Source organism: Rattus norvegicus, chromosome 19 (genome assembly GCF_021556685.1).
Source record: "Rattus norvegicus strain SHRSP/BbbUtx chromosome 19, alternate assembly SHRSP_T2T, whole genome shotgun sequence".
NCBI classification, from domain to species: Eukaryota; Metazoa; Chordata; class Mammalia; order Rodentia; family Muridae; genus Rattus; species Rattus norvegicus.
Genome location: NC_141552.1, coordinates 72,018,746 through 72,032,042, shown reverse-complemented (window position 1 = coordinate 72,032,042; position 13,297 = coordinate 72,018,746). Strand labels below are relative to the sequence as shown.

The window sequence follows — 13,297 nt, the reverse complement described above, 5'->3', positions numbered from 1 at the left end:
GGGCTCCAACTGCATATGTAGCAATGAACAGCCTAGTAAGAGCACCAGTGGAAGGGGAAGCCCTTGTTCCTGCCAAGACTGAACCCCCAGTGAACGGGATTGTTGGGGGGAGGGTGGTAATGGGGGGAGGATGGGGAGGGGAAGCCCACATAGAAGGGGAGGGGGAGGGGTTAGGGGGATGTTGGCCTGGAAACCTGGAAGGGGAATAACAATCGAAATGTAAATAAGAAATACTCAAGTTAATAAAGATGAAAAAAAAAAAAAAAAAAAAAAAAAAAAAGAAGGAAAACCCTTATCCACTGAGCCATCTCACCAACTCTAAATGTACATCTTTGTCTAAAGCCCAGTATGGAGGCTGCAGAGGCTACACAGTGGGCAAGAGCTCCTGCTGCTGCATCAGTGTGAAGGTAAGTTCAGATCCCAGTGCCCAGGCCTAAGGCCAGGTATGGCCATGTACACCTGCACCCCAGCACTGGCCACAAACCTAGGTAAGTGGTAAACCATGCCTCACAGAAATGAGACAGAAGGTGACAAAGCAAGACACTCAACAGCCTGATCTGCACACATGCAGAAGCCTACACACACACACACACACAATGTTCCCAACATTCCTACCAATGCGGAAGTCTGAAGTAATCCTCCTCATTTCATTCATCAGATCCGTCCCAAGACTCTTCACATTCTCCAGATCATCTTTCATAGAGTAGGAGAGATCCATAAGGTAGTACAGATCAATAGGGTAGTCTTCAGCCCTCTTGAATTTTAATGTAAACTTCTGTGGTTCTCCTAATTAACCAGAATCAAAATAAAATGAGAAAAATAGTAAGTTCAATTTACATGTTCAATGTTATAGTCTTTTTTTTTTTAGGTAAACCATCCAAGCAGTTTTTATTCATTAATATTCATAAATACACACAGCAGCTTCATCAGAGATTTCAATTTCCTCTTCAGTTTGAATGTGGAGTATTAGGAGAGCCTTTTGCATGTCAAGGTACAGGAAGCAGAGATCACCCTGCACTGCTACCTACATTTACCTGCTAGAAGTAAAAATTAGTTAAGTGGAAATGATTATTATATATATTTCTCTCTTCCTTTTGAATGTACACAATGTAACAAGAGTGACAGACCTGAAATTACAATCACCACACAAATCCAGGATAGCTGTTGTCCACTTTCTCAATGTGATAGTCTTAAGTGTATAATTTTTACAAAACCTAAGAATTTTGTGAGAGTCTCAAGAGGCGCACACTTGATTCATTTAACCAGCTACTTACATCAAGACTTAGGGAGGCAAAAATGATAAAGGCAACCCCCTACCCACAAGATACAAATAGCTGCTATAGCTTGGATTTGCCCACATGTCGGCATATCAGAAGGAAGTGAGAAGTTGGAGAGGTGAGGGCCCAGGAGGTCTGGGTTACCAGCGATGTGCCCTGTAGTCTATGGGACCTCCTTTCCGTATCATCTCCCAGATGCCCCACTATGACATTTCACATTACCACCAGGTCAGAGCAACAGGCCATTCAATCAGATGGCAACTTCCAAATTATGACCCAAAATAAGTTTTCTTTTTACATGTTATATTTCAAGCAGTTGATATTGTAATCACAAGATGGTTTACACATAAGTTTATGAGGAAATCAGAATACTGTTAAGTTTTGGCAGAATGAAAGCAAGGCACATTCTAGACAGGTAGAGATTAAAGTTAGGAGTGAAATGTTCTCTGTGTAAAAAGACACTGCTACATGGAGGTGAGTAACAGTCTAGTTTTACTTTAGAGTTGTAAAAGGAAATTACAGAGGTGAAGTTACAAAAAAAAAAATCAATAATAGGAGATGAAGCCTGAACTGAAAATGAGGAAGGTGGGAGAAGTAAAAGTTGTTGCATGTTGTTACTTACAAAGCACAGAGCTGGAAGGCAGCTTAGTGGTAGAGCATTTGCCCAGCACATGAGAGATCCTAAATCTCCAGGATCACAAAATAAAGCACAAACATGGGAGAAGGTGGAAGGTTTGCTTGGATGAAAAATGATCTTTTCTACATGACTTTCTGGCAGGCAGCTGGAGAATGGGTACAGACAGAGCTAACCTGAAAGTTTATGTCATTGCAGAATATGAATGATCTCCAATGACAGTGAGTGGAAAACCAAGTCTTAATCTAAATGCAAAGGGATGAAGTGAAAAAAAACACAAAAAAGAAATCAGAAGCAATGGAAGGGAATAAGAAAAACCAGCAGTGACGTGGGCTCCCTAAGTTCAAGAAGAGAGTCTCTTACAAGCTCCCCACAGTGAGAGTAATGACAAGGGGCTGGAGCTGCCTCAGAGGGTAAGAGCACTTGCTGCTCTCATGAGGACCCAGGTTAACCATACTTGCAATGCAGGGGATCTGCTAACTTCCGATCTCTGCAGACACCAGGCACACACACACACACACACACACACACACACACACACACACACACACACACACACACACACACAGATAAAACATGCATATAAAATAAGTAAACCTAAGTAAATAAGTAAATGTTTTTTAAAAATTATGTTTAAAACAAAATGTGATTTAGGCAAATACATAACGATCCTGATGGGGATGGTGCAGACCTGCAGCTCAAAGATGATGTAGTATTCATGTAGAGTAGATGTGCAAGCCTGTACTAAGTACTTTTCCTAACACTGCAACCTAGGAGAAGAAAATTTATCTTTGGCTCAGTTTTAAGGAGGCCACAGCAGTTAGAGCAGGTCCGTCCTTAACAGCAGGACCAGGAGGGAGCAGCACTCTCTATACTGGCAAATCAGGAAGCTCAAGGTCCACCTCCAGAGGTACACACTATGCCAGCCAGGCCTCACCAACTGAAGGCTCCACAGACCCCCAGAACGACACAAGCCAAGAACAAACGTTCGCACAGATGAGCTTACGTGGGACATTCCACATTCAAAGTATAGCAATGCCCACTTCCTCAAGTTTACCCAGGCAGCAGTAACAGGATGAAAATGACAGGCAGAAAGAGAGCACGTTGTCTATTTAAAGGGTGGGACAGCCATAAGCACTCATAAAAAGGTTAGTATTTAAATGGCACTAAACAAATGCATGGATGAAAACCTTGCTTCTACATTATGAAATTATACTAACAGGTAGATGCTATTATTTTTAAAACTCAGTGAGTTTAATTAGAGTTTTCTGAATCTTTAACAGGATTTGCTTCTAACAGAAGGGAAGATTTTAAATTACTAAAAGTAATATGCATTATAAAAATTATGGCCAGGAATCAAAGGTGTGGCTCACACCTTTAATTCCAGCATCGGGAAGCAGAGACAGGCAGATCTCTGAGCTTGAAGCCAGCCTGGTCTACAGAGCAAGTTCCAGCATAGCGAAGGCTACACAGAGAAACCCTGTTTCAAAAAAGAGGTTATATCCACTAAAATTTAACTTATGCCCTATCTTTGGATACCAGTTTACCCAAATGAACCCCCAAAAGACTGGGAAAAGGCTTGTATAAGCTTGCTGTGGAAAACTCAAGTAGGGATAGAGGTACCTGATCGCAACTTTAGAAGCAGCTGTTGTGGTTGGATCTGAGTAATGTCTTCTGGCCGGAGCTTCTCTGCCATCCCTTTGCTGCGATTGGTGACGTTTTTATTCTTCTTTATAGTTTGGGAGCCTCTGGGATTCTCTATGTCACTTGGTTGGCAACCCTTCTTTTTCAAAGCTTCTAAATCATCACATCGTGCAGAAGTAGGCATTCCTTCTTGTAAAAATGTCTAAATGAAATATAAAATACATCAACAAAAAAGTATAACAAGCACTTTGATATGATTTTTACTGCATGCAAACAAATTACAAAAATTAAATTACTTAATCTAAGGTAGTTCATTTCTGGTAGTTCATTTTTTTTTTAATTTTTATTTATATAAGTCCACTGTCGCTGTCTTCAAACACACCAGAAGAGGGCATCGGGCCCCATTACAGATGGTTGTGAGTCACCATGTGGTTACTGGGAATTGAACTCAGGAGCTCTGGAAGAGCAGTTAGTGCTCTTAATCACTGAGCCATCTCTCCAACCCTCATTTCTAGCTTCTTAACAAAATCTACATTATAGTATGTGCTCTTACACAAAAACAAGTAAAACTAACTGAGAAAGTACTCTCTTTCCCCAGACTTTATGAATATTGTAAAAGTCCTACCTTTCAAATTCAGAGTGTGTCAGTCTATATCCATCAGTTCTTGGCGTACTTAATAGCCCTTAATTACGGATAAGCCCACACACCGAACAGTATTTCCTCTTAGAAAAGTCTGTAAAGGACTTCTCAGCAAAGCATTTTAAACAACTAAATGTTTAGGAAAAGAACAGTAGCCTAAATACATTCCAATTTTTGTGTGTGTGTGTGTGTGTGTGTGTGTGTGTGTGTGTGTGTGTGTGTGTGTGAACAGTAGCCTAAATACATTCCAATTTTTGTGTGTGTGTGTGTGTGTGTGTGTGTGTGTGTGTGTGTGTGTGTGTGTAAAATATAGCATAAACTTTCCTGACTGAAAACTTTTTTGAGACAAGGTTTCTCTGTATAGCCCTGGAACTCACTCTTATAGAGACCAGGCTATCCTTGAACTCAGACATCTGCCTGCTTCTGTCTCCCTAGTGCCATCACTATCTGGCTGAAAGTCTTTCAAATGCTTGCTACTTAATGAACTATTTTTATTGTTCTTAAAATTTATTTTGTTTGTGTGTCTTGCATGCATGTGCATCTCTATACCACATGTGCGCAGTACCCATAGAGGCCAGAAGAGGGTGTTGGATACCCTGTGACTGAAGTTACAGGTGACAGTAAGTCCCCATGTGGGTGCTGAGAATAGACCCTTGGTCTTCTAGAAGAGAAGACCTTGCTCTTCTCCACAGCTTTCTCCAGTACCCAGATTTTTACTTTACCTTTGTCATGGTTTGAATAGATTTGTCCCAGGGGGTGTTACTATTAGGAGGTGTGGCCTTGTTGGGAGTAGGTATGGCCTTGTTAGAGGAAGTGTGTCATTGTGAGCGTGGGTTTTAAGACTCATCCTAGCTACCTGGGAGCCAATCTTCTCCTAGCAGCCTTCAGATGAAGATGTAGAACTCTCAGCCTCCCTGGACACTGCCATGCTCCCACCTTGATGATACTGGACTGAATCTCTGAACCTATATGCCAGTCCCAATTAAATGTTTTCCTTATAAGAGTTACCTTGGTCATGGTGTCTGTTTACAGCAGTAAAACCCTAAGACAACCTTGAACTTTTTAAAGATCCTAATACTGTATGGATAAATACACACACACACACACACACACACACACACAACCAAGATGGAGACTGGGGATGGCTTAATGGGTAAAGTGCTTGCTTTGCAAACATGAGAACCCTAATTGTGACCCCTACCACCTACATAAAAGCTGCACAAGGTAGTGAACATCTGTAATCCTGGCCCCCAGTAATGGACAACAGAAACAGTGTGTTCTCAAGACTGGGACCCAGTGTTCAGCCAATGTAGCTGAAAGAGCAAGACCCAGGTTCAATGAGCGATCCTGTAACAAAAAATTAGTTGGAAAGCAACAGGAGGAGATAGCCTATTGGGGTTGGGGATTTGGCTCAGTGGTAGAGCACTTGCCTAGCAAGCCCAAGGCCCTGGGTTCGGTCCCCAGCTCCGGAAAAAAAAAAAAAAAAATAGCCTGTTGTTTGCTCACTTTCAATGCACACAGATATGAATATGCACATATACAGCTCAAGACTAAGAACAGACAATGGCTGTTAAAATATTTTTTAGGCAAAAGTAACATAGCAAGAGTATTCACACAATTAGAGAGATGCTTGGAAAGAATGACCAGGGGCAAAGGTTAAAACTGAAATATGTTCATTTTTAAACCTCAAAATCCAACAAAGCACGAGATCTGAGGGAATTCTCCTTTTCCTTTTGTTTGTTTGTTTGGGTTTGGGTTTTGCTGTTGTTGTTGGGGTTTTTGTTGTTGTTGTTATTGTTGTTGTTTCAAGACAGGGTTTCTCTGTGTAGCCCTGGCTGTCCTGGAACTCATAGACTAGGATGACATTGAACTCACAGAGATTGCCTGCCTCTGCCTCCTGAGTGCTGGGATTAAAGACGTGGGCCACAATGCCTGGCCCATTCCCAAATATTTAACCAGTCAAGGGGCTTCATAACACCTAAATATAATTCCACTGAACACATTCCACAAGAATATGGAAGTTATACCCCAGCACCCCAGCTGAATATTATAGTATTCAGCTCTGACTAGGTAAGTCTCCACTTTAGATAAACTATGGGCCCATAAGATAAATGCTGTTGGTGTCAGCAGCTACCAGATAAACAGAACCTCTGAAGTGAACACCTCTCTTTTAATCTACCATTTCTAACTGCAACAACTGGTAAAGCATGAGCTATAATCCTCATTTTCCAAAGAAGGAAGGTAAGAGCTTCCACTGAACTTTCCTAAATGTCGCCAGTTTCACCCCAGCACACTATTTGTTTATTTTCATATATATATATATACACATATACATACATACATACATACATATATATATATATAAATTATACACACACACACACACACACACACACACACACAAAACTTCTCATTTTATCTTTTACTTTGTCAGACATCTTTCAATTTAGGTCCAAACACCTGAGTGAAGACATATACAATGAACCATTGACTTAATATAACCTCAAATTAATTCACTGCAATTTTAGGAAGCATTGTATAAGGGACAAAGTACAGAAATCTTTAAGCAAACTCTGAACTCAAATTTGCTATATTTCCTTGCACTGGGGTTAAGCTTTGAGCTTTCAAAATCCCACACCACTCCCAGTTAGCTCTCTCTACCTCATACTGTGAATCAGGATGTAAACTTTCAACTACTGCCCCGTTCCATGTCTGTCTGCTGCCAAGCTCAAAGTCATGATTGCCATGGGCAAGCACTCTGCTGTGAGACCCAAATTAAATGTTTTGTTTGTTTTATAAGTTACCTTGATAATGGTGTTTTGTCACAGCAATGGAAATTAACTAAAACATATATTTTGTCAAACAGCACAATTTTCTGACCACCATACACTATTCAATAAACATTAAATTAAAACAGTGTATCTTATCTGGTACTTCTTAAGGACAAGGCTCTGAATAAGGCAAAAGTCAGAAAATAAATAGAACAGAATCAGAAATCTTACCGTATTTGTACACCACCCACAATTTGGCCCTGCTTGTATACATTCTCCACAAGATTTGGCATTTGCTTTTAAACATCTATTTTTATCTGTTAAAAAAGAAACAAAAAAAAAATCTGTACTTTTCAGTAACTTTAAGGTTTCAAAGGAAAAAATTAATAGATTGCAAGAAAGACAGACCAGTGATATGCAAATAAACATGCATGTTAAAATGAACAAATGCAGCCTAGTTACTAAGCTACACTAGGTTATTCCAAAGAAAACCTAATGGTCTGGACCCCCTTGACACTGAGAGCCACAAAAGGCAGTCATCTTGTCTTTTGTATGACACTAAGTAGCATTGGCCTAGCTACACAGCAGCAGACCACCCTGTTCAAAGTGTAATTTTAGCACCTATTGTTCTAAGAGGTTATAATGTCCTGGTGCTCTTTGCCTTCTCCTATGATGTACAATCCCATGCCCATACCACAGAAGTGTCTCCAGGGCTTCCACTCCACCTTAGTACGTTAAATAACTGCCAAGGTCATAATCACCTAATCCGTAACCACTCAGGTTTGCATTTCTTTGATTCAATCCAGACTGGCACTTGTAGTAAACTCTAGTAAAGACTGTCTCCACTTCTCTGATTGGAATATAAACTATGCTTGAAGTAAAAAATTTAGAGATCACCCACACTCTACTCACTAAAAGATAACCACCATACCAATTTTAGGTGTGGTCCTCAGGATACAGTTTGTAGGTAGCTCTAGATTTTTATGTATTATTTCCTACTCAGTATCTTTCATCACTCTCCCATGTCCATCCTGAGATCAGATAACTAATTATTTTATATACTATGACTTTTTAAGATTTAGACAGTAGAACCAGGTATCCATTATTCCAGATGTAGATGGTAATGGTTGCCAGAAAAATTTAAACCATTGTCAGCTTGCTCCCTTCTCTTATAGATATGCTAATATTACACAAGACTTCTTGATCACAGAATAAGAGCTTCTTCTAGAAAGTAAGCTTCTCCTGAGTCTCCTCCCAACCCCCTTGCCTGCTCAAAGCTTTAACTGAACTATATCCCAACCCTCTAGGATTTTTTAAATTTGGTGGAGAGGGAAAAAAGGGACATCATATCTAGTCTAGGCTAGCCTACAACTCATGATCCTCCTATTTCTGTCTCCCGAGTACTGGGATTAGACACGTGCCACCAGGCCCAGTCTACTTTCACTTTTTAGATGCTAATGGACACACTTTCGTTGTAAGTCACCAAGGTGTGTGTTTATTTTTATTTGCTCCTGAATTATTACATGCTTCTGCCTTTGTTCTGGGCCCTCTCCAGCACTCTCACATTCTCCTATAGTTCTGAATGGCCTATGACATGCTGTCATCTGGGCTGTCACAATCCTCACACTGTAGTCTGGGATGATTAACTGATGCTTAAGATTCCTTCAGGCTCCTTGGAAACTTTTCTGCTTTTCATTCACAGTGGGACAGTTACCACGAATTTTCAGAAGGATACTGTGTCTAATGAAGGGTTGCCCTCCCCTCCAGAATTTAACTGACCAACGACTATTGATATAAGATGCTAAAATAAAAAGATAACAAAAACAACAACATCAGAACACTTATTTTTACCTGTTTGGCCAAATACAGAACAAATCAAGCTGATCAATCCAATCCAGAAAACCAGTTGCAAATTCATCTATAACAGAAAATGTAAATATGTATTATTATTGATAGAGAAAATATTACATTCTACCTTCCCTTCTTTTTCCTCTCAACCTGTTTCTCTCCAAACTTCTCTACACTGTCATCTGCCTTTCCTCCAGACGGTTACCTTTTACCCACACTACTCCAACATTTCACACCACACTTGTAGAATGTGTCTCTGTCTTCTCTAAATAAAATGTCTTAGTATTCAAGTCAATGTCACAAAATTACATACATCCTATGGAAATCAAAGTTAGTATTCTTCCCACAGCATAAAGCTGCTGCATCAGATTGTTCTGTAGAATGTCTACCTACGCAGTCTCCTGGGGCTCTCAGCTTGATAGGCAGAGGCCCAGTGACCTCAGAACCAAGGGTACTTTCCAGAACTGTATCAGTCATCCCCATGCTGACAACTCAAGAGTTTTTATTTCTCCTCAGGCTAGAACACAACATCATATGCAAGGTTCTGACTCAATTGTTCTATGTGCTTTCTGTTATTTTTTTCTTTTGTAAGAAAATTAACTATGTATGTATCAAATTGGTAAAATACTCAACTTGACTCCCTCAACTTTCCACAACAAAATGCCTTACTAGACCGAGTCTGTAGTGTCCTTCAGAATCTTGGAGGTGAGAGGGGGAAGGGGAGATCTGATAATATTCTTAATGTTAAATACACAACTTCTAATCACTCTCTCTACTTCTAGTCAACCAATGTTTTCATTCCTAACCAAATATGTTCAAAAACAGCTGAGATTGCAGACTGGTCAGCTAACATGTTAACACAGACACTGCCAGTTTAGTGCACATGCATATACTTACCCATAAAATGAAAAGAGAACAAGGAATACTGGCATGGCATAATCCCAGAACTTAAGAGGCAGAGGCAGGAGGATTACCATAAATTCAAGGCCAGTCTGATCTACACAGCAAAATTCTGTCTTGAGATCCAGGAAAAGAAAGAACATTGGGCAAGTGGAGGCAGGAGAATTACAAGTACAAGGTCATTATCCTTCCCTATATGGTTAGGTTCAAGACCTGTCTTTAAAAAAAAAAAAAAAATTCTGTTAACCCTGAATGTTTCTTTTAAGAAACATCTCTTCCCAAAGCACAGAAAACTACTTTGTTCTGGTCTCAAGCCCCTTTCATATGAGAAGTAAAGGCAGACTTGCTACTGTGCAGTGGCAGTGGGATAGGGTCCTAATCTTGGGATAAACACTTCTCCACTGCTCATGCAGACTTCCTAGGAGTCATCCATCCTCAGTCAGGCTTACTCCAGGAAATGAGTCTCTCCTGAGGCTGAGAGGCTGATGCAGATGGCTTGGGACTTCATCCAAGAGGTGAATAAAGCCTGAGTGTCACAAAAGTATGATGTTCTAAGGTCTGCCTAAGGCCAATGTAGTAAATCAACACAGGCTGAAATTCTCAACAATTTAAATACTGCCATTGATGACTAAGGACAGAGAACATGGCACTCCTGTGGAAATGGATGATCACAATATGAGGATGGATATACTCCTTCAGGCTATTTTAATACTTGATCAGCCTTGAGAAATCTTCCAAAATACCATAAGTCAGAGAGACACTTTATGATAGAATGAAAAGGATAATGTTTCCCAATGTTCTGAGATGCATTGCTTTAAACCATTACTATAAGTAGTTATAGGTTTCTTATAAGTTACTGTTTGGCGGCTTTCATAAACGCTGATTTTAGAGACAGGAAGAAGTAAGAATTCATCAGGACTCTAAGGACAATGATAGTAACAAGAAAAAGCAAGAGCTGGGAGCATGAGACGGAGACAATACTTGAGAGTGGCCCTGAGGGAGGCAGCACAACTGGAATCTGGGCCAAAGTGCCTGCATGAGGCAGAGTTGGGGAAGGCTTGAGAAATACATCACAGTTCACGTGGATGTCCTTCCCGGACCTAAAGCTATAACACTGAGTTATGCAAGAAGGCCTGACCAGCAAATGACCCTTATGCAGAGAAAAGGGGCTTAGAGGTTTCCTAGCAATGGCATCTCACTGAAGACAGTTCATTGTCAGATGGGACCACCCAGAAAACACTGTGAGACAGGGCCCTAATCTCTGATATGCTTTTCACAACCAAAGGTTGTCAACTGGTCTGGTCTGCATTTCATCTCCTCAAACTACTACAGTTGATAAATCTGGATACTCCACATGCATGGACTAATCCTGAGAAGGAAATCTTCTCAGGCCTTACCTTATAGCCTTCATCTGATCACTTATAAACTCGACTATAAGATAAAGCCTTCCCCAGATTGCTTTTGGTCAGTGTTTTACCACAGCAGCAGAATGGAAAGTAGGTCAATTGTTCCTAGCTTCTTTCCTAACACCTCTGCTCCTTGTACTACTGGCTTGTTCTTTGAATCCCTGAAGGTCCTTAGAAAAGCTGTCATGCCAGGCTGTTCATCTCTAGAAATATAAATACTGCCTCAAGAAACTTTCAATTCATAGACAAAAAATGTAAACAATTACAATTCAGTACAATCACCTCTGTGAAGAGGATGAGTATAGATAAAGCCTCCAGAAAGAAACTGCATTTCAAACTGATCTTCTGCAATGCTGATTTGAAATGCAGTGACTGGAGAGTTTAGAATGTTCCAAGTTCAGAGCCAAACTATCTTGAGCCATCATTAGCCCCCTTAATAGTCATTTATTGCTGGCTATCCTACTTAGATTTCTATTGCTATGTTAAATACCAAAGCAATGTAAGGAGAAAAGGGTTTTTTAGCTTACAGGTCACAGTTCATCACCAAGAACTCAGGGCAGGAACCTAAAGACAGGAACTGCAGCAGAGACCATGGAAAAATGCTGCTAGTTGGCGTGGTCATTGCAGCTTGCTCAGCCTGGTTTCTTATACACTCCTGGACATGCCCCATGGGTGATACCCACCACACACACACAGTTGGTTAGGTCCACCCACTTCAATCACTGATCAACAAAATGGCCCTGGGTGAGGACCAATCTGATAGGGGCATTCATCCCATTGAGATTCCCTCTTCCTAGGTATATCTAGGTTTGTGTCAAATTAGCAAAAACAACCCAAACACCCTCCTCTATAAATGACTTAGTATCAGTTTAGGAACCATTAGGTAAATCCTTCCAAATGGAGAAACAGAGTGCTAATTATCCTTTGGAATGTACTTAGCAGACTACTTCAATCAGCCCAAAAGCTAAGAATGTCACCATGTATAAGTTACTTTTCTATTGTGATAAGACACCATGACCAAGGCAACTTGCTGAAGAGTTTGTTTTGGGCTTATGGTTTCAGAGTTACAGCTCATGATAGCAAATCAGAGGTAGCCTGCTCCTGCTCCAAGCTGTAATTTATGCTATTGGATAACTACCCTCCTTTGAGATGCTAAACTCTTTATTCAAAAGATTAAGAGAACGCCTTACCTGTGTACCTTAGATCTAATGTTTGTATACATGTGTGAGTACATACATACAAATGCTGAAGAGTCTAAAGATTTTTTTTTACCACTAATGCCTCTAAACAAAAAGGCTTTTCAGTCTCTATCATAGCCAATCCAAGATACAACTCAAAAAGAAAAAAAAAGTCCTTTTGAAAACCCTCTTCAGACTTTTACAAAGGCATCTTTTTTCCCAACATAGTATTTCTATTGATTATTTTGGAATTTCATATAATGTACCCAATCACACTCACTTTCCCAGTCCTCCGGGACTTATTCCTAACCCTTATTAACCCTCCCCCCAAAAAGAACAAAAACAACAAAAAAAAAAAAAAAAAAACCAAAAACAAAAACAAAAACCCTACATCAAGTCCAAGCCCAATTTGTATTATCCATATACTCAGTGGAGCACAGCCAAACTCCCAGTAGCTAGCTAGCCCCTTAAAGAAAACTTCTCCACCTTGCAGGAAGCTATCAGCTGTGAAGAGCTACATTTCAGCATCCCCATAACAATTTTTAAGAGTTCTCTTTAGTGGCTTCCTATCTAGACTGTTTCTTTTGGGGGTTATTGAGGAAAGGGGAGAGGTTGTCACATGTCACAAGCCTTCTCGTCTCCCATTCTCAATTGTGAGTCTGCATGTCCATACCACTGCAAAAGAAGCTTCCTTGTGCTTTACAGTCAGCAGAAGCAGATTGTGGATAGACATCCACTTGGCCTTTGGTGTCAACATGGACCACAGACCATCAGCATGGTCTCCAGTGACAGTACAGACCATCAACACAGCTCTTGGCTTCAAACAAGGACCATCAGGTTGCAATCATGACCCTCAGCAGCAGTACAATCAACACGGCCTCTGATGGTAACTCTGTGGCCCCCAGCACAGCTGTACCATTGAAACCAACATGGCCCTCGGTGGCAGCATAGACTACAGACATCATCGACATGGCTTCAGGTTTCAGCACAGGCCATGTA

The 13,297-nt window shown here is 40.5% G+C and overlaps 1 protein-coding gene across 2 annotated transcripts in view; it reads right to left on the bottom strand.

Annotated features, from left to right (window-relative positions):
* The window catches only part of Itgb1 (integrin subunit beta 1), a 48,033-nt gene that overhangs the window by 19,564 nt on the left and 15,172 nt on the right, over window positions 1–13,297 (bottom strand). For both annotated transcript variants that reach the window (XM_087593859.1, NM_017022.2), the window contains exons 2-5: window positions 8,818–8,884; window positions 7,198–7,283; window positions 3,535–3,757; window positions 616–786 (exon numbers count right to left, since the gene is read on the bottom strand). In XM_087593859.1, coding sequence (XP_087449985.1) covers window positions 616–786; window positions 3,535–3,757; window positions 7,198–7,283; window positions 8,818–8,884 — 547 coding nt within the window. The remainder of the gene's footprint in view (window positions 1–615; window positions 787–3,534; window positions 3,758–7,197; window positions 7,284–8,817; window positions 8,885–13,297) is intronic.